The sequence below is a fragment of the Balaenoptera musculus genome, chromosome 10 (assembly GCF_009873245.2).
Source record: "Balaenoptera musculus isolate JJ_BM4_2016_0621 chromosome 10, mBalMus1.pri.v3, whole genome shotgun sequence".
Classification (NCBI taxonomy): domain Eukaryota; kingdom Metazoa; phylum Chordata; class Mammalia; order Artiodactyla; family Balaenopteridae; genus Balaenoptera; species Balaenoptera musculus.
Genome location: NC_045794.1, coordinates 96,958,399 through 96,976,852, shown reverse-complemented (window position 1 = coordinate 96,976,852; position 18,454 = coordinate 96,958,399). Strand labels below are relative to the sequence as shown.

The 18,454-nt window shown below is 53.8% G+C and overlaps 1 protein-coding gene across 2 annotated transcripts; it reads right to left on the bottom strand.

Moving 5' to 3' along the window:
* Nucleotides 1-440: 440 nt before the first annotated feature.
* Nucleotides 441-18,454, bottom strand: L3MBTL2 (L3MBTL histone methyl-lysine binding protein 2). 2 transcript variants are annotated; one of them, XM_036866764.1, is made up of 17 exons: nucleotides 18,351-18,454; nucleotides 15,869-16,103; nucleotides 14,443-14,576; nucleotides 13,027-13,150; nucleotides 12,160-12,239; nucleotides 10,490-10,607; nucleotides 9,958-10,092; nucleotides 9,586-9,674; nucleotides 6,647-6,878; nucleotides 6,205-6,281; nucleotides 5,913-6,017; nucleotides 5,131-5,278; nucleotides 4,646-4,728; nucleotides 4,167-4,401; nucleotides 3,607-3,672; nucleotides 2,633-2,749; nucleotides 441-2,181 (listed from the first exon to the last, which is right to left on the bottom strand). In XM_036866764.1, the coding sequence occupies exons 1-17, from the start codon at nucleotides 18,372-18,374 to the stop codon at nucleotides 2,069-2,071; spliced, it is 2,115 nt and encodes a 704-aa protein (XP_036722659.1). In that variant the 5' UTR covers nucleotides 18,375-18,454; the 3' UTR covers nucleotides 441-2,068. The 2 variants fall into 2 exon arrangements, with proteins under 2 accessions (XP_036722659.1, XP_036722660.1); XM_036866765.1 differs by lacking the exons at nucleotides 441-2,181; nucleotides 2,633-2,749; nucleotides 3,607-3,672 and adding an exon at nucleotides 3,918-3,969 and having other exon boundaries at nucleotides 18,351-18,374.

The following is an 18,454-nucleotide window of genomic DNA, read 5'->3' as shown; positions in this document are numbered from 1 at the left end:
CTGCTGTGAGACTTCGAGACCTTTAGTTCCATCCAAGGGCAATTGAGGAACAAGGTTCATTCTGTGCCTTGAGCTATTATGTCCCAGAGGTCAACACTTCCATCTGTGACAAATTAACCTCTAGGTCCCAGCAACACGTTATGTATGTACACTTTGTCACATACTTGCTGAGGGCACCTTTGTGCCGGGCACGAGGGGCACACGAGACTTGGGCTTGGGCTTTCTGGAACCTGTGGTTTTGGGAGGAGAATGGATGAAACATAAATAAGGAGAATATAGCATGTTGTTGCTATGGAGACGGGGAGCTCCAGAGATGACAGATGACACTCACTGTTCTGCACTCTTCATGTGTGAACTCACCCAGTTTTCGTAACTGACACCGTTGGGTGGCGTATCAGAATGCACTCTCGCTTAAGGAACAGGACGCTGACAAATTGGACTTCAGCAAGAAAGGGATTCAATTGTCTCATGCAAGTTAAGTATGGGAGGCCAGTCCAGGCCGGACCGGCAGCTAATCTTGCCCTCCAGCTCTGCCTGTCGTGCTCACGGCACCTGTAGGCTTCACTTCTCCATTCAGGAAGAAGCAGCTGAAGGCTAAAATGCCATGCAAGTCCTGTTGTCCTAGAAGCTCTTCAGTCAGAACTGGATCCATAACGGCAAGGGCATCGGGGATGATGAACTATTCTCAGCTGCGCAGTTTACCCTCAACAAAGGCAGAGCTGAAGTGCACACACATGCCACCTTCCTCCCCTGGGGGCTGATGCCACTGACTGACCCGTCACCACTCAAGTCTGGTGTGTGTGAGATGGGGGTGGGGTCAGGTACGGCCCCTCTGTCCTGGGACCTGCCCCGTCCTTGGTCGTCACTGTGTTCCACATCTAGTCATGTTTTGGGGAATTCAGGCTGCAAGAGGGTGCTTTCTGGGCCTGGTTTCTATACTGTGTGGGCCTGCAGAGGGCCTTTAGAAAGGGAGAAAGGATCAAGTTCTCTTTGAACTGACAGGAAGTCAGCTCCCCTTGGGCTGGTCACCCCATCTCTGGGATGACACCCAACAGCTGGGTCCTGAGCACACCCACGGTCAGCACCCCATCTGGCAAGCACCCGACGGTCCAGGGAGCCGGATTCCCACCCGGCACAGCTGCAGCCCGTAAAGGGGCGACACAGGGACCCACCCTGCCGTGCTGTCTCTACCCAAACACGTAGAAGGAAAGAAGGGCTGAGGACAGCGCCTGCCATCACCTTAGGTTCCAGGAAGAGGGTCTCTTGAAGAGAGGATGGATCAGAAGGAGGAGACAGTTTCAAAGGAGACTAACTGGGAAAAAAAAAAAGCTGAAATTTGGGCAGATGCTAGATGAACTTCTAGAAGGTACTCTAGAGAGAAGGGGATTCAAAACATGTTACGGAGTTAAGGACATGAACAGTGAGGAAAACGAGCCAGGAAGAGTGTCCCTTCCTCCAGGAGCTCCTCCAGGGCCACCTCAGCCAGCAGGGCTGACCGCCCCACTCTGTCGCGGCCCTGTGACTTTCCGGCAAGGCCAGACCCGTCCCTGGTTAACAGGGGAATGAAAAGGACAGGTCCTAGCCCCGCTGGGCTCCAGAGCAGGTTAAGTTCAATGCTGGTGGCAGCCTCCCTCTCAGGGGATGTGTGTGCTCGTACACACACACACACACACACACACACACACGCACGCTGAGCTCATCCCCCCACCAACCAGCTTGTCCTCCAGTGTGCGGCCCCTCACCCCTGGCAGTTGAGGGACGTGCTGGGTGTGGATGGAGGCTGGTAAGAACTTCGGTAACTCCAGCTGGAGAGGGAGCTGCTCACAGGGGAGTCTGCGGGTCTCAGCAGCCCTAGTCGCGCTGGCCGTGCCCAGGACAGGGCAGAGGCGACAGGGCGGGTCTGGGAGACCCTGGGTGTTCGTTCACTGCCCAGCGCCCACAGCACCAGGCGGCGGCATTCACGCAGAAAGGCTCAGTCTCCAGAGTCAAGTGGGGTGGAGGGGTGCTGGCAGTCGAGGCACCCTGGGCTGGCTGCCAGCTGGGCGGCCGGGCGGGCAGCGGGGAAGTCTCAGTCGTCTGTCTCCTGTTTGATGTTCTCGATGGGAACGGGCAGCTCTGGACTCGCGGCCTTGTCAGGCGTAGCCACGTCGAGATGCTCTTCCTTTACCCGCACGGTAATGACTGAGGAGGAAGAGAGGTGGGGGGCAGGGAGAAGAGAGTGTGCATGTAACTCCGGGAAGGGCGCGGGCTCAGGGTCTGGGGAAGAAATCAGGCTTCCTACGGACGGGCCCTCAGGACATGGCAAGGGGAGCCCCTTCCCCCTCTGCGGGGGCAGGCAGCACAGAAGGCCTAGGGTCCCGTCACCCCAGCCGGGCAGGCTGCCCACCCTGCCAAGCACATGAGCTGGGGGCGGAGGTGGAGAGGGCCATGCGAGACGCTTGGCTCCATTCAGAGCTGGGGGTGGGTGTCTGGGAAGCCCTCCAGGCCCAGTGGTCTGAGAAGGGTTGCCTGGTGCCCAGAAACTTCCCTTCAAACTTGACTCTACTCTTCTGTGCCCAGGTGGGGAAGGAGGGGGTCGGCCTCTGAGCACCAGAGCCGCCCCCAACCTCGACCCCGCGTGGGAGGCCCTTACTCTCATCAGGAACGGGCTCCGACGAGATCTTCTCTGCCGCCTGCAGGTCGTCCTCCAGCAGGGGCTTCTTGGACCCCTGTCTGAGGGGCCGGGTCTTGGTTGGTGGTATTCTTTTTCCTTTGAATAAACACAGAATTAAATCCGGGATAGGGATGCATCCACGTGACGCACGAAGGCTGGGTCTTGCCCAGTGGTCAGGCAGCGCAGCAGAGGGGAAAGTGCCAGTTTGGGAGGACAGAGGCCCAAACTCTGACCTCAGCCCTCGGGGCTGTGTGCCTGAGGCTCAGAGGCTGTCTCCAGTAAGGGATTAATACCCACCTCCCCCCACTCGCCGCCGTGGTTGTTAAGCTTCCCTTTTCTGATCCTCGCTTTCTTCATGTCTAAAGTGTGATTCCCAGCCCTACACTTCGAACGGCACAGGGTCCTGCCGCTTGGTCCCCTCCACACCCTCACAGCATCTTAATCCTGCCTGGGGACCACATCTGTTTCCTCTTTGTCCCCTCCAGGACATCCTCTTCTCTGCGCGATACCACATCAGGGAGCCCACCTCACCGCGCTGGCCTGCAGCTCAGCTTGGGGCCTGCTGAGAACGGCCTGTCGGTGGAGAGGTCCCCAAGCTCGGGGGCCGCCCTTGCTCCCACTCCCTGGGGGTCATGAGGCAACTACGACAGCCTCAGGGAGCAGCTTCCATCCGTCTCCTTTCGTACCTCTTACTTTCAAACATGGCCTCTACACATGGCCTCCCTCCACCCCAAATACAGTCTCTTGTCTCTTTTCCTTGGTATCCTGACCATTGCCAGAGATGGAAGACTTATGCTCCGGGTCCCTGAAGACACAGGGTGATGGATGGGCCCGTGGGGCAAGGGGTGGAGAGGGCGGGACCATGAAGAGCGCGACTTAGGTGGCGACGCCCCACCTCCGCTCCCAGGGACACAGGCTCAGCTGACCCCAGGCAGCTTTAGAGCATCACTTACTTTTCTTCCCAAACTGTTTCTTTTTCTTCTTTGTGGCCTCTTTGGCTTTCAGAGGCGTGGTGGGCTCTGTTGTTGAAAGTATGGACAAGAGGTGAGGAGAGAGTTCTGAGAGGACACAGGCTGTAGGCACACCCCAAGACGCCTGTCCGCCCCTCACCGGCCTCCCTGACACGGGGGACGCCCCCAGAAGGAAAGCCAGAGCTGGGCAATGAGAACGGGGAGGGGGCTGCGGAGAGGGACTGGACAACAGCTGTCCCTTCTTCCCACCCTCATCACCAGGGCTCTCGGAGGGACCTAGGGAGTTTACCTGGGTGCACAAGGGCACGCGCATATGACAGAGTGGGCAAGGTCAAGGAAGGAGCTCTGCAGGCCAGAGGGAGAGGGAGACAGAGCAGTCAGGGCAGGGAGGGGAGACAAGGGCCACTCTTTTCTTAGAAGTGGTCCAGGAGATTCTCGATCTCGTGCCAAAGAACAAGGTGGGCGTGGGGCAGGGGCATGGCTGGCAGGAAGGAAGAAGAAAAGGGAAGTCGAGAGCCCCGTAGGGCCGCGAGAGCCCAGACCTGTGGCGACGGGCGGCTGCAGCTGGTAGCCGGTGAGCTCGCACCAGCCGACGGGGTAGATGTCCGGGGACTCGCAGTCCACCCACTGGTCGTACTCGCTGTCCCAGCCATCGAAGTGGATGCTGAGGAGGCGGTGCACCACCCGCTTCACCGTGGCCACACAGATGAGCCGGGGCTCCATGAGGTCCACGGCCTCCAGCTTCATGCCCACCTTGAAACCATGGTTGGGGCAGTCCTGGGGGAGGGAGCAGGGCTGAGCGTGCCTGCGGGGGGAGGTTCCTCTGACCAGTGATCCCACTGCATTTTGTTCCCAGGCACTGGCCCTTTTGGGAAAGGGACCGCTGAACCGTTCAGCACAGCGCCCATGTCAGAGTTTGGGACTTCTCCCCTGAAGTGGCGGACCTTAGTGGCAAAGACTCAAGAAAAGAGAAGGGGTTGGGATTGCCACCGCTGGCAGTGGGCAGGGTTGGTCTCCTCACCATGTTAAAGAGTCTTGATGGAGCTGCTTTCGCCTTGGTCTTCTCCAAGTAGGTCTCCCAGTTGAAAGTGTGAGCCTCATACCCTGCAGGAGTGGCAAGTGTAGATGAGGAGGGGGGAAGGGAAGCGGGAGGGAGTTCCGGACGGTCTCCCAGCGCCAAAGGGGCGCCTGCAGCTCGGTCAGGACCCCCCCGGAGTCTCCCCAGCAGCCTTCTTCCCTCCTCCCCAGGCTGGTACCTGCTCTAGGACCATGGTCCTGTTGCACAAGTTGTTCACTGACCAAAGGGACAAGTGGGAGCTCTGCTCACCGAGCTACATACCGGCCATGGGGCCGAGCCAGCCCAGAGTAAGGGCTAGTGGGTGACCCTGGGTAGCTCTGTCACCTCTCCAATCCACTCACAGACTTCAAACTCCAGGGGTCTGGCTTGGCCAGGAACTTGGGCCAGTGGCCTCACCCTGCTCCTTCCAACTGTAAGGCTAGTCTTGCCTTTTGGGGGTGTGAGCTCAATGTCATTCTTCTGGCAGAAGGTGGCTGGGAAGATGGCGTGGGAAGAGGCATGGTAACAGAACCAGTCTGAGCCATCTGTGGAGGGCCCCCCGTCCACACAGATCATCAGGTAGCCATCCAGGAGGACCTAGCAGGTGGAGGGGAGGAGGGCAGACAGAATATGGTATCCTGAACTGCACCCCCATCCCAGGGTGAGGTGATACGATGGGGATGCAAGGTGGATGGATCCGACCAGAGCCGGTTCTCAGCCTTCCCCGAGCTGCTTCAGAGCACTCAGCACTGGTGTAATCCACACTCGTGAGATCATTTAGCCTCCTCACTAGATAGCAAATGCTGTGCCAGCAGGAACTGCATCTGTCTTCTTGTCAGTGTGTTCTCAGTGAACACATGGGCCCAGCCTGGAGATCTGCCGGATGGATAAATCAGCATAACCCCCTGGAGTGCCAAAGGGTGGCTGTTTGCTCTTCAGGCTACAGCAATAACAGAGGTTTTCAGTGAAGTCAGCCTGGCTATGGCTTGGCTAGGCCAGCACTCAAAGGAGATGGCATGTGGCAGCAGGAAGGCCTACACCTGACCCAGGACAGGCTCAGGCCAGGTGTTCAGTAAGCACCTGTCCACCGCACCTCTGACCCTGACACAAAAGCAGATTCTGACCCTGACACGAAAGCAGGTAGCCCAGGAACAGCCAGAACTGGGAAGCTCTGCCACCTCCATGCCTGCAGAAAGCCATACTGGAGGCTGGAGGGCTCCCCCAGGCTCACCTTGCAGATGGTTGCCACGCAGATGTTGCCCAGATTCAGGGGGTCAATGGCTTCCAGTTTCATCCCTTCCTCAAACCAACCGCCTTCCGTGTAGACAGCTCGAACCTTAAAGGAACGGGGCACTTGGGGAATCTCCGGGCTGGCCCAGGGGAAGATGGGAAAGCAGGCCTCATCTGCCATCGGCCTGGGAAGGAAGCGGGGAGGGAAAGGGACATCCCAGGGAAGAGCTGGGGTCCACAGGCCTGGAGTGGACCTGTGGCCAAGGGGACAGTGCCCAAGGGCTGTGCCTCACCTTCTTGAACAGATAAGGAACAGCATCACAGTAGATCTTCCGGAAAGTGGGATGGTGGGCCATGTCGCTGCGCCTCTCTTTTAGGGAAATGGCAGAGGGAGGAAGGGAGAAAAGGAAGTTGAAGCTGCTAACAGGGCCATCTCCACGCCTCCCCCAGAAATGTGCCCCCTAGACCAGAAGCTCTCTGTAGGAACTATTCAGCCCTTAGGACCCAGACTCTTCCCACATCACATGGAAAGGATGTGGCCTGTAGCCTCTAGTTCCAAACCAATTTTTAACACTTCAACCTGAGTATCCTCGGTCAAGGCACTCAACCTCTTGGGATACTTGGTCAAGTCCTGCCATCCACAGGGTAGAGATGATCGCCTCTACCGTGCAGCATGGTTGTGGGGTGTAGAGATGTGCCCCCCCAGGCCCACGCTGGCCAGGGACTTCTGCTAACCTGACAGCTTGATGCCATGGCCTACACGCCTGGACCAACCCACTGGGTGGATCAGGGGGCTCCACATGTGGCACCAGAAGTCATCATCGCTGTCGCCATCCTCGTAGAGGAGCCGCAGGCGACCCCCGATTACCGTGTCCACCACGGCCATGCGGGTCCGTGACACCTGGGACTTGTCCACCACCTCCAGCCGCATGCCCTGACGAAAGGGGTACTTCATGCTCTCCACCATCTGCAATGACATCAGAACACAGGCCTGCTGGGGTCATGTGGACCCTCCAACCCACCTTGCAGTTCTATCCCTTAAGAGTAACCAGAGGATGGGGAAGGTGGAGGGGAAGCCCCGCAAACACTGTGCCAGGAAGCAGGGAGATGAGCCCACCTGTCCCGCCAGGTTCAACCCTGGCTCCCAAGTCCCTAGGGTGATACTGATGACATGATTTTTACAACGTGTGCACCAAAATGCCAGTAAGTCATTATGATGGGAATTACAGATCGCTTTTCAGACTAAGGAAACAGGTGCCCCAGAGTGGTCACGTGACTTACCCAGAGTCACACGGGCTCGTTAGTGCCAGAGCTGGGCCGCAAATCTGGCTGTGGTGTCCAGCTTTGTGCTCTTTCAGGGATCTGCACTCTGATCACACGGGTACCCCACTCCCCTCTACCTTCTGGCCCCTACTGATGGCACACACAAGCCTCGCGTTTAGGGAACTGAGTGCCCCTTGCCTCGATACATCTAATTTCAGCTCCAGCCCCTCTGGGCTGCAGCTCTGAACGGCTCTCATAGCACCTCAGTAGTGACGCCTGCCCTTCTGACGCAGCAAAGGACAGTGACCAAGATGTCCACAAGCTGCTCTAGAGCCCTGGTGGTAAGGCCTGGGTGAGGAGACTCTTTGTCTGCTGTGACTTTGGTGCTGTCCTGCCGGGGGTAGAGGATGGTTACGTAAGCTCTGTAGGGCTTTTCCAGCACCAGGGCACTGCGGGCTCAGGGAGAAGCATCCCAGTCTCCACGTGATGGGGGCTGAGCAGTGCTATTCCAAATCCCACCAGGAGGGGGAGCGGCTCAAGGGTCACAAAGCAGCCACCAGGACACAGATCCTTCACCCTCAGCTCAAGGGCTGGAATATACCAGGCCCATTAAGCAGAGGGAGAGACACAGGGTGAGGCCTGGGCTGGGGTCCCTCTGGGCCGCCTCCCCGCCGCTGGCCTTTCCTGACAAGCTCCTTTCCTCTGTGCCCACCGGTGCAGCCCACGACCTGACAACGCTTTATTGCCCTCGTTTGTTTAAGGTCACGCACTGGAACTCAAGGTCTATAAAGGCAGAAGCTAGGTTTGAGTCATTTCTATTGTACATTCTCAGCTCCAAGCACAGACTAGGAACGGAGGTAGTGTTCAGTTGATGTTTTTTCTCGACAACGTACACACACACATACACACACACACACACCTGACCTTGGCTGATGGGCATTCAGTCGAAACATTTACGAAGCACTTACCATACTGCGGAATTGGATTACCATATAGGGATTGGATTTGGATTTGAGCTCCCTCCACAGACCCACCCCTTCTATCCTCTCCACCCCCCAATCTTCAGAGGCAGCTGCTTTTGTACGCATGCCCTGCAGGGACTGGGCACGTGACACCTAGTGTGTGCTTGCTGACTGTTCACGCAGAGCCCTGCTCTGCCACCCAGAATCAAGCTCTTTTTAATTTAAGCAGAGATGAGGCCACCTTGACACTCGTGGTGGCCTGCACACAGCCATCTGCCTCATCCTAACACTAGGGCCAGCTCATCTTCAGTCGCCAACCCTGTCCACTGTGCAAGGTACTATGGGAAATATAGGAGAAAAAGCTTGCAGTTTTGTGGAAAAGACTATGACAGTTAACAAAATATAGAGAGATGAATAGCAAATGAGTACTACCCAGTACGTTCAAATAAGGGAAAAACTGTTTTTGAGGTGCTTGGAACCATTACTCATTGAAGACCAGCTAAGGCCCACAGCGCCAATGTTCTCACCAGGCATCCGGGGCCTTGGGTGAGATGGCCCCAACTACCCTCCCATCTGATTTTCCACTGCTGGCTTCCATGCCCGCCCACATCCTACCCATCAAGGTAGAATTCAAATGCCGTCTTCTCCACAAAGCCTCCCTCAATACCTGCTCGTCCTGAGGCCACAAGACCAGTTCAGCCACATGTCACGGTGGTACCTGCCCTGCATCCCCCTGGCTCACTGCTCTGATGCTTACCCAAGCAACATGAGAACAACACGTGTGGGCATCCGGGTCAGGGGCCCCAGAGACCCTAGATGTGGCCCAGGCACCTATGTGAGCAAGCCGCACAACAGCAGGCCTGGCATACAAAGGGGGAAGAGACTAAGTCTTCACTGCATATCCTTGTGATCCCTTTGAATTTTTACCATGTGTATGATTTTTTATGTTAAAGAACTAAATAATTTTTAAAAATTAAAATGAAATGCCACACAGATGATTCTGAGGCACATCTCTGGTTCAAAATCAAGGCTATTTTATAACTTTTCATGGGTGTGACTTCATTTCCTCTGCCAGACTGGACAGTCCCAGATGGCAGGGTCCACATTCTCCATATTTCCAGTGCCTTGTATACAACAAGTACTTAATAAAATCTATTGAATGAACGCTCCTGAAAATGCTATGAGCAAAGGTAAGGATCTAGAAGAAGAAATGGCAGACAAAGCAACATGATCGACGCGGCTGGACCAGAGTCTGAGCAGGGAGGAGGCTGCTAGGCCGGGAAGGCAGACGACACCCACCATCCATCCTTCGGAAATCTGGAGCCGCTAAGATTGCTAAGCAAGGGAGTCTTAGAAAAAATACTCCAGTGAATAGCACAAAGGACAGATCAAACGGGAGAGGGGCAGAAAGGAGATCAGTTAGGAGACCCACAGGGCTCACTGCCAGACCTTGATATGGAAGTCCACGGGAAGCGTCCTGGAGCCCACCAACCGTTTCATGAGGTAGCCCTTCCAATCGGTGAACTTGGCATGGATGGCTGCAGAGACAGAGCAGAGCCCTGAGTACAGACTGACAACACTCCACTGGTGGGGCACCAGAGCTGCCCCAGAGAGCAGCAGAGGGGCCTAAATAACTTATTTCTGCCTTTCCAGGCCAGCAATCACCATCTTATAAAACCGGACTCCCCCAACTCGGACCTGCCAGGGGGCCTCTGGGACAAGGCAGGACAGGAAGCAAGGAGGCAGGTGGGCTCTGTTCTGGTCTAACTGCTCCCAAGGGCCCCGCAGGAACCAGGACAGGATACGTTCTCGTCAACTCACTCCGCGGGGGCACCAGGATCTTGCTGTTGATGGCACACCAGCCGATGGGGTGGACATCCACAGTCCCCAGGTTGCACCAGAAGTCGTGGCTGGCGTCATTTTCGAAGCCTTCATACCGGAGCAGCACCCGGTACCCTGAGAAGAAGGAGGGAGAGGTGTGCTCTTAGGCCTTCGCTCTTCTCCAGCCTAAACAGGACTTTTGCTGCCTATTTCAAGAACTCCTTCCACAACAGCCAGAGTAAAAAGAAACCCATGCCACGTACTCGGAAAGCAGTACAGCACAGTAGGGAGAATTTTCTATAGCCTGATCAACCCTGGAATGAACTTAAAAAATGGGAGTTTCCAAACTCGCCAAGCTCTGTGGTCCCCGCTAAGGTAGGCAAGATAGAAGAACAGCAAGAAGGGAGGCAGAAGCTCCAGCAGGCGGGTTTTTGTGTTTGTTTTATGAAGCCGATTTCTGCTCCACCACTGCCTGTCCATCGGGAGATGCCACTGCCCAGCCCGACCCCACCTCGGCCGGAGGAACACCCACCTGCCGCCTGGATGACCGAGGCGATCCAGTACACGCGGCTGGGGAGCACAGCATCGCTGTTGAGCACCTCCACCTTCATCCCCTTCATCACATCCTCCCACTGGTCATAGAGTGGGACCTGTAAGGGGGACAGTGAGCCACTGGGGCTGGCAGAGGAGAGCGGCTGGCTGAGGGGCCTCGCGAGAGTCTGCGTCCTTCCTCCTCCGCCCCTCAGCGCCGCCTCTCACTCCCTGTGTGGAAGGCCAGGCCGGGGACCAGGGATGAAGAGACGGGCAAGACGTGGGGGTGGGACTGGGCAGAGACCCAGAGTCAGACAGTCCTGGGTGCTCAGCTCTACAGGGCCGCTGCTGGCTGTTACCCTCTCGGGCACACCATGGCTGTGCCAGCCTGCGTGACAGTCACGCCACCTAGCAGTTCCTCCCCCTCACCACGTGCCAGGCGCCATTCCCAGCACAAGTAGCACCCCTTTCAGTCGTCACTCAACCTGGGCCGTTAGGAGCACGACCCCTGGTATCGCAGCTGTCGCCAGGCTGGCTGTCACAGAGCCGGCTGCCCCCCGCTGCTCTGGCCCGTCCTTTCTCCACCTCTCCTCCTCCTGGTAACACGCCCCCGACAGCACTGGACTGCTTGCGGCTGCCTCCCCAGTGTCTAATCCTTACTTTGCTGCCAGTGGCACTTTGGGTCTCCTTTGGGGAGATTCTCCTTTTTTCCTTCTCAGCCCTGGTTTCAGCCCATCAGTGTATCCCATTCCATCTCCCTGGCCGGAGGGATTGGGTTCATCACAGAACCCAGAAGCAGTTATACTGCTCAGGCACGTTCAGGTGGGCTTTTTACAGAGCATATCGAGGCAGATATATTAGTGCAAGTATGATGCAACTCCCCGCAATGAAATGCCTGAACTGCTGGAGAATTCAGGGCAACAAAGAGCTCCCCCAACTGGGAAAGACGCGCACCTTCACTAGCAACCAGACAGGAGAGGAGGAGTTAAGCTGCATGGAGGGCCAACCTTTCCCTGATCAGCGCCCTCCCCAGAGTTCAGTAGCAGCTCAGAAATTAGAGGCTAGGAAGTGGGTTTAAAGAGGCCTCCTCCCGGATTTCCTGGGTTTAGGAAATTGGCTTGAAAGACAAGAGCGCTCCCTCGGTTTCTCTCTGCACCTGCAGGAGACCACCGCTCAGGCCTGCCTGCTAAGTTCTTCCGCTCCAAGCCCAGCCCTCCAGGTCTCAGCCTTTGCTGTTTCTCAGTGACAGGGAGTCGGGGAGCCTTTAGCAGAAGGGGCTCCAGGAGGCATCCACATTGGCCTCCCGGGAACCAAGGGGCCCAGGGCAGTTCACAGCACCAAGCTTTCAACGGGAAAGCACTAAAAATGGGAGAAAAGGAGAAAGAGATTCTCAAAGTTTGCTTTTGGATATCAAAGCACAAAGTGCCATTATGTAAATAAGCGAAGTGGGGAACCTCAGAGGGGCTAGAAGCTCTCATTGAGGGTCTGTGGGAGGACTTTCTGAAAAAGAAGTGGACAGAAAGGTAAGCTGGAGGGAGGGGCAAAGCTGGGCTTCGAGCACCCAGACCTCACCCTGTTCTCTCCCGGTGCTGACGCTGTGAGGCAGGTGGGTGAGACGGTGGCAGCACTCAGGACCCCTGCCCTCCCTCCCCTCATCCCCAGGGCACTCACGTGTTTAAAGCAGCTGACAGGAGCAGCCTTGTAACTGTGATCCTTCAGGAACTTGCCCCAGTCGAAACCCAAGACCAGCGCTGCGGGGCAAAGAGGGAGAGGGTTAAAGGGTCGAAGCTGGGCGCTCCGGCAGCAGCCATTCCAGGACCCCGGGCCTGAGGGGCAGGGGCAGCAGGTCCCTTCCCCACCCCATACCTGCCCCAGCAGCGGCCATCAGGACGGCGGAGGGCCTTATCCAAAGGCTGCCAGAGTCTCAGGAGTAGAGGAAACACTCAGAGGAAAATGTCTCGTCTTCCTTCCCCAGAGAAAGACGGAAATTCAAAGACCCTTGGGCTTAAATTCCTCAGACCGCCCCCAACCTCTCATTGGCCACAGCCAATCTAAATGGGTGGGAGGTGCACACACCTAGGCCCCTCCGACCCTTGAGGCTGGGAGCTCAATATCGGTCAGAAACTCAGACCATGTATCGCAGTCGCTTCATGCCTACATTTGCTCAGAAATAGCTACGGCGAGCTCAGAAAGAGAGAAAGGTTCCTCCCTTATCCCATCACCCTTCTTCAAACAAGATCTGGGTCTCCACTGCCCCAGGGAAACAGAAGCCAGAGAGCTAAAGGCAATGCAAAACAAAAGAAGCTAATCCTCGGCTTTTAAATTATCAAGAGTAGGGGTCCTGGCAATTTAAGAGTGATTGAGGGATCTTCTGGGGGTAATTTCACAATTACCAGGTGAGGAAGATACAATCCAAAGCAAGCCTGGGCCGGCACTTTCTAGCTGGCCACCTTTTCCAATCCTCGCTCCTTGGGGGGCCACCCCAGTCCTGGCACTGCACCCAACCTGCTTCCTGAGCACCAGTCCCTGCAGTCTTACCGTCCTGCCCTGTTGGTGTCCCATCTGCGAGTTGTCCTGTCCCTTGGGAATGGAGGAAGGCTCCAATTTTGGCAGACCAGGCAGCTTTGTGCAGGACTTTGGCCTTCTTGGTAGGTGGTTTTCCCTGGAGGGAGGAGACAGTGTATAGCCTAAAGGCTAAGAACAAGGCTCTGGATTTGGACAGGTTTAAATCAGGCATCGGGTCCAGTTAACCTCTTTGGCACTTAGTTTCTTCATTTGTAAATCAAGATGATAACAATGATAATGCTTAGCTCAGAGGGGAGTTGCAAGGAGGGGGGTTGCCGTATTGTGCCCACACTCAGTAAGCACTTAGCTATTGTTCAGCTGGAGAGGGGCGGGGGATTGGCAGAGCCACAGGCAGGGAGGGGCACATTTTCTATCTTTTAAGCCCCGCTTCTGCCAGGAACCTCTTCTTGGTGTCGTCAACTCTCAGCCATCTCCTTCCTTTGGTGCTCCTACAAATTTATGGCAGAGAATGGGCTTCAAAGGGCTTGTGAACTGAACCATGGACTCTCTCTAGAACATACATGAATGTTCTAGAGAGAGTCCATAGCTTGTCGGGTGCTCAAAGGCATCCTCCCCCAAAGTGAAAGGCCACTGATCTGGTCTGTAATTTGTAACTTAAGTACTGATCAGAAAGGCCCAGAGAATTTATTAAAGAGATCAGTGAAATAGAAATGTGGGTTGAGGGAGTTCCCTGGCAGTCTAGTGGTTAGGATTTGGCGCTTTCACTGGTTCAGTCTCTGGTCGGGGAACTGAGATCTTGCAAGCTGTGAGGCGTGGCCAAAATTTTTTTTTTAAATTTGGGTTTAAATTCCACACAGACCTGGGGCCAAACCCTGGCTCTTCAATTTTATTTGTGTACCTCTGAGTAAGTTAGTAAAAATTTTTGAGCCTTTAAAATTGGAATCTTTAAAAATTCATTTTTTAGGGGTCACTGGTTGGACTGAGAGTGCCAAGCCCATAGCAAGTATCCCCAAACTATAGTTATAAACAATACCATTATTAGCTCACTGAGAAGGACTTTTCTATGCCTTGACTAAAATCTGCAAAATGAGGGAAATAACAGTAACTATCTCACAAAGCGAGAGACAAAGTGTATGAGGCACTAAGCAGAAGAGCTGGCACTGCGACCCCCATAAACATCAGGCTTCACAGGACAATCACCTGGGGAGCTCGTTAAAGGCCCTGTGTCCAGGCTACACTCGGCCCCAATTAAATCAGAATCTTTGGGAGTAAGACCCAAGCATCAATATTTTTTAAGGTTTGCAGGTGACCCCAACGGGCAGTCAAGTTTGAGAACCGGTGCTGTGAAAACACAAGGCCAGTCTGCTGACTGTTCCTGTCTCAGCACCCAGGGCCCCAGGAAGGGTCTTCCAATTGATGGCCTCTCACCTGTAATCTAGCCAAGATACTGGCTTTCTTGGAGTTGGAGGAGTAGCTCCTAGAACAGGAGACGCTGCAGAATCTCTTGGTCTTGGAGAAGAAGGCTTCCCTTGTACCCACGATACCACACATCTCACAGACAGCTGGGAAGAGAACTTAGCACATGACTCCCTTGATCATCACCCCAAATCAAACAAAATGATGGGCCCTTCAAAACCTGGGGCACTGCATTCATCAGATGAGTCCCAGGCCCCCTAAGGCTGACAGAACTGGAATAGAAGGAGGCGGTTTTGGCGTGTACCCCTGAAGCTCCTCAGCACCCCTTGGCTGTATGTGTCAACGGTGGGGCTAAGGAAAATCCACGCGGATGACTGGGGAAGCAGGTGAGTGCTGGAAAGTTTGCAAAGAGGAAAATGAGAAGAAAAAAACGTACCCATATCATTTAACTTCTGTGGGCCTATTTTTTTCTCATCTATAAAGAGACTGAACTAGATCAATGTTTCATCCCTGATATCACATCAGTCACTTGAGGAGCGTTTAAAAATGCCCAAGCCTGATTCTAATTAACTGGTCTGTGGTGGGACACAGGCATCTGTGGTTCGTTAAAAGCTCCCCAGGTGATCCTAATGTGCAGCCAGGTGATAGCACCCCTGGGCTGGATGGTCTCTAATAGCTCGTTCCAGTTCTAAAGTTCTAAGATTCTAAGAGAATGGCTGGAAGAAGATAGAAGGGAGAAAGATAAAAGAAAGGGGAGAAAGGAAGAGAAGACAGGATGAATGGAAAGGAAACAAGTGGCAAAGAGTATTAGATTCTCCTGTTCTAAAGAGTAAAGGGACCAGGGGACAGAAATGTCATCACAGACCATCTAGCCTCCCCATTTTCACAGGCAGTCCCCACACTGGAGGCCCTGACACAGGGGTCCAGGAGCTGTGTAAGCATCACATCTCTGAAGCCAACTGGCTTCCAGATGATTCAGAGGAATTCTCATCTGCCTACCCCTACCCTAACCCTCTAACCCGGAGGTCACTTTATTCTGTATTTTCCCCCCTCTCACTTGCAACCCACAAGCTATTTCTTGTCCCTTCCCAGATAGTAACCAGATGACTTTAGGTGTCCTATATTCTCAATATGTAGAGAACAGGACAAACGCAAAAGAAGCACCATGTTAATGACTGGCATCTAATATGTGCTGAATAAATATTAATTATAAGAAAGAATGAAATCACAATTTGAAATCAGACTGCAGCAGAGGAAATGACCCTTGGGGATACTTGGGGTGCCTCTGCTCTCTCCCAGGGCCTTAGACATCTGACCCCTTAGACATCAGATCAAAGAGCCCTTCACACCTGGACAGCTCTGCCCACCTGGCCTATATCCCCCTCTTCCTCCACAGCCTCTGAAACCTCCCCCTCTTCAGGGGACACTTTGAAGGCACCTGGCTCAGAACCACTGCCATCCAAGGAGCGGGGAGTCCCAGGGCTAAGCAAATGCAAGGGGGAGGTGGGCAGCTCCCCCGCTTCCCGATCCTCATTTTCTGCTTCACTTGACTCCTCGAGATAGGAGCTGCTCTCACTGCCCACACTGCTGTTATAACTCCGGAAACTGTCGTAGCCACCAAAGAGCTCCAAATCATCGTCTTCCTCTTCCTCCTCCATTGGTTCTGAAGTCTCCTAGTGACACAAAAGTAGGCAGAAGGAATTATGGTTGGCTTAGTGTATGGGAAGGGAAGCTGCAGATCTGCTGTCAACTCCCTTTCCAGTTCTTGGTCAAGTCAACACTTTTGGGCCAAGTGGCAGGCAGAATCAAATACCCCTTTTGCAAACACCAGGATCATTACTCTTGTTTATACATTTCTCAACTGCAAATCAGAAGAATACCTAAGGGGCTTCCCTGGCAGCGCAGTGGTTAAGAATCCGCCTGCCAATGAAGGGGACATGGGTTCGAGCCCTAGTCCAGGAAGATCCCACATGCCGCAGAGCAACTAACCCCGTGCACCACAACTACTGAGCCTGCGCTCTACAGCCTGCAAGCCACAACTACTGAACCCACGCGCCACAACTACTGAAGCCCTTGCGCCTAGAGCCCATGCTCCACAACAAGAGAAGCCACCACAATGAGAAGACTGGGCACCACAACAAAGAGTAGCTCCCGCTCGCCGCAACTAGAGAAAGCCAGCGCGCAGCAGTGAAGACCCAATGAAGCCAAAAAAAAAAAAAAAAAAAAAGAATAAGAATACCTTAGCAAGACAGAAAACATGTATTAGGAATTCACCAAGGTCCCTCTGTGGAATTTATAAGTGATGACATTTTACCATAATTCAAACAGAATACACTGATGTGAAAATATCCTAAGCAAAGTGCCTCATGAAGACTTTCTGGGGAAGATGTATTTTAGAAACTCATTCTTCCCCCTTCAGCATATGTACACCAAAGTAATTTCAACTCAAAAACAACTTAAGTCAGACAAAAGTTAATTTGGGGCCCAGACTGCCCTAAAGAGGATTTCGGAGGCAAATGACATGCTAGCTATAGCACTGTGGTATATACAATAGCTTTGGACTCAGCTCTGATCCTAACTAGCTGTGGGTCCTTGGGCAGGTCATTTAACCTCTCTGGGTCTCAATTTTCTCATCTATAAAACAAGAAAAATATTTGGCTCCAGGATGTGGAATGTAAATGAGATACTGTATATAAATCTACCTGGCATGTTGTAGAAAAGGTGTGAAGAATTTGGGCTCTAGGCCAGGGCTCCAATACCATCCCTACTGCTTACTAGTTACTACCATCCCTACCGTATGACCTGCAGCAGGTCAATCTCAATGCCTCAATTTCCGCACCTGTAAATGAGGACAATTCCACCTATTTCATAGGCTTTGGGGGAGGAGTAAGGGTTAATACGGGCAAGGCACTCAGAACAGTGACCTGCACACAGCATGTGCTCAATAAATGTTGGCGATTATTACTGGTTAAAAGCATGGGCTCTCAAACCAGGTACGCCTGAGTTTGAATCCAGGATCTTCCACTTATTACCTGTGTGATTTTGTGCAAGATATTTAACCTTACTGCTCCTGGTTTCTCCATCAGTACAATGGAGATAATAACAAGCCCTCTTTAGAGGACTGCTGTGAATGCTGCTATGACATGCAAAGCCTAGTTCCATTTCCAGCAGTTAGTGACAGCTCTAAAACTGCGAGCTGTCATTCTTACTCTCCACTGTATGATTATTTTCCTTTACCCTTATAGAGTTTTTGAGCGATTCCACTTTATATTTACAACTACACATGCAAATGTGCTAGAAAGGAAATTCAAATATAAGGTGACCAGAAGCCAAATTATTAAAGGATGCGTGGGTTATAGGTGGTGGTAGAGTGGAAAAAGCAAACCTGGTAGAGTTTTGGAACTTGACGGACTTAGTGCCCATCTCCTTCACTTTACAGCCCTGTGACCCTCCTGGGGAGTCGCACCACCCCTCCAAGCCTCAGCTACCTGAACCACGAAAACGAGACACTGGGCGGTTGAGTATATTGGGAGATAACGCACGTGAACGCTCCGGACACGGAGAGTTTATTAAACTTTAATCATCCCTTACTTCCCACCAGGATGTGACAGGCCTCATAGTCCCTAAAGAACACTACCATGAGACAAGGAGGAGAAGGAAGATTCAGGAGCTCTCAGATCCTGAACCCGATTCCCCTTCCCCAGGCCAGGGAGGCTGTTCCTCCCTCAACTACTCGGCCCCAGCAGAACCGGAGCAAAAAGAAACGCCAATCGCCTCCGGCCCTGCTCAGCCTAACTACCTGTTTATCCATCCTTCCACCCTCCACCCTCCAGGCGTCGCTCAAAGGCCTAAAGAAGGGCCCACCGAGCGGGGCTCTCGGGGTTCCCTTTCCCAGTCACGAGAAGTCCTCTCCCTCTCACCTCGACGCCCCGGGGCTTCTCCATGAGACTTAACACAGTTTCTTCAACCGTCACCAGGTGCGGGAAGCCATATTGGCCTCCCTGCTCTCTCCGAGAGCACTCAT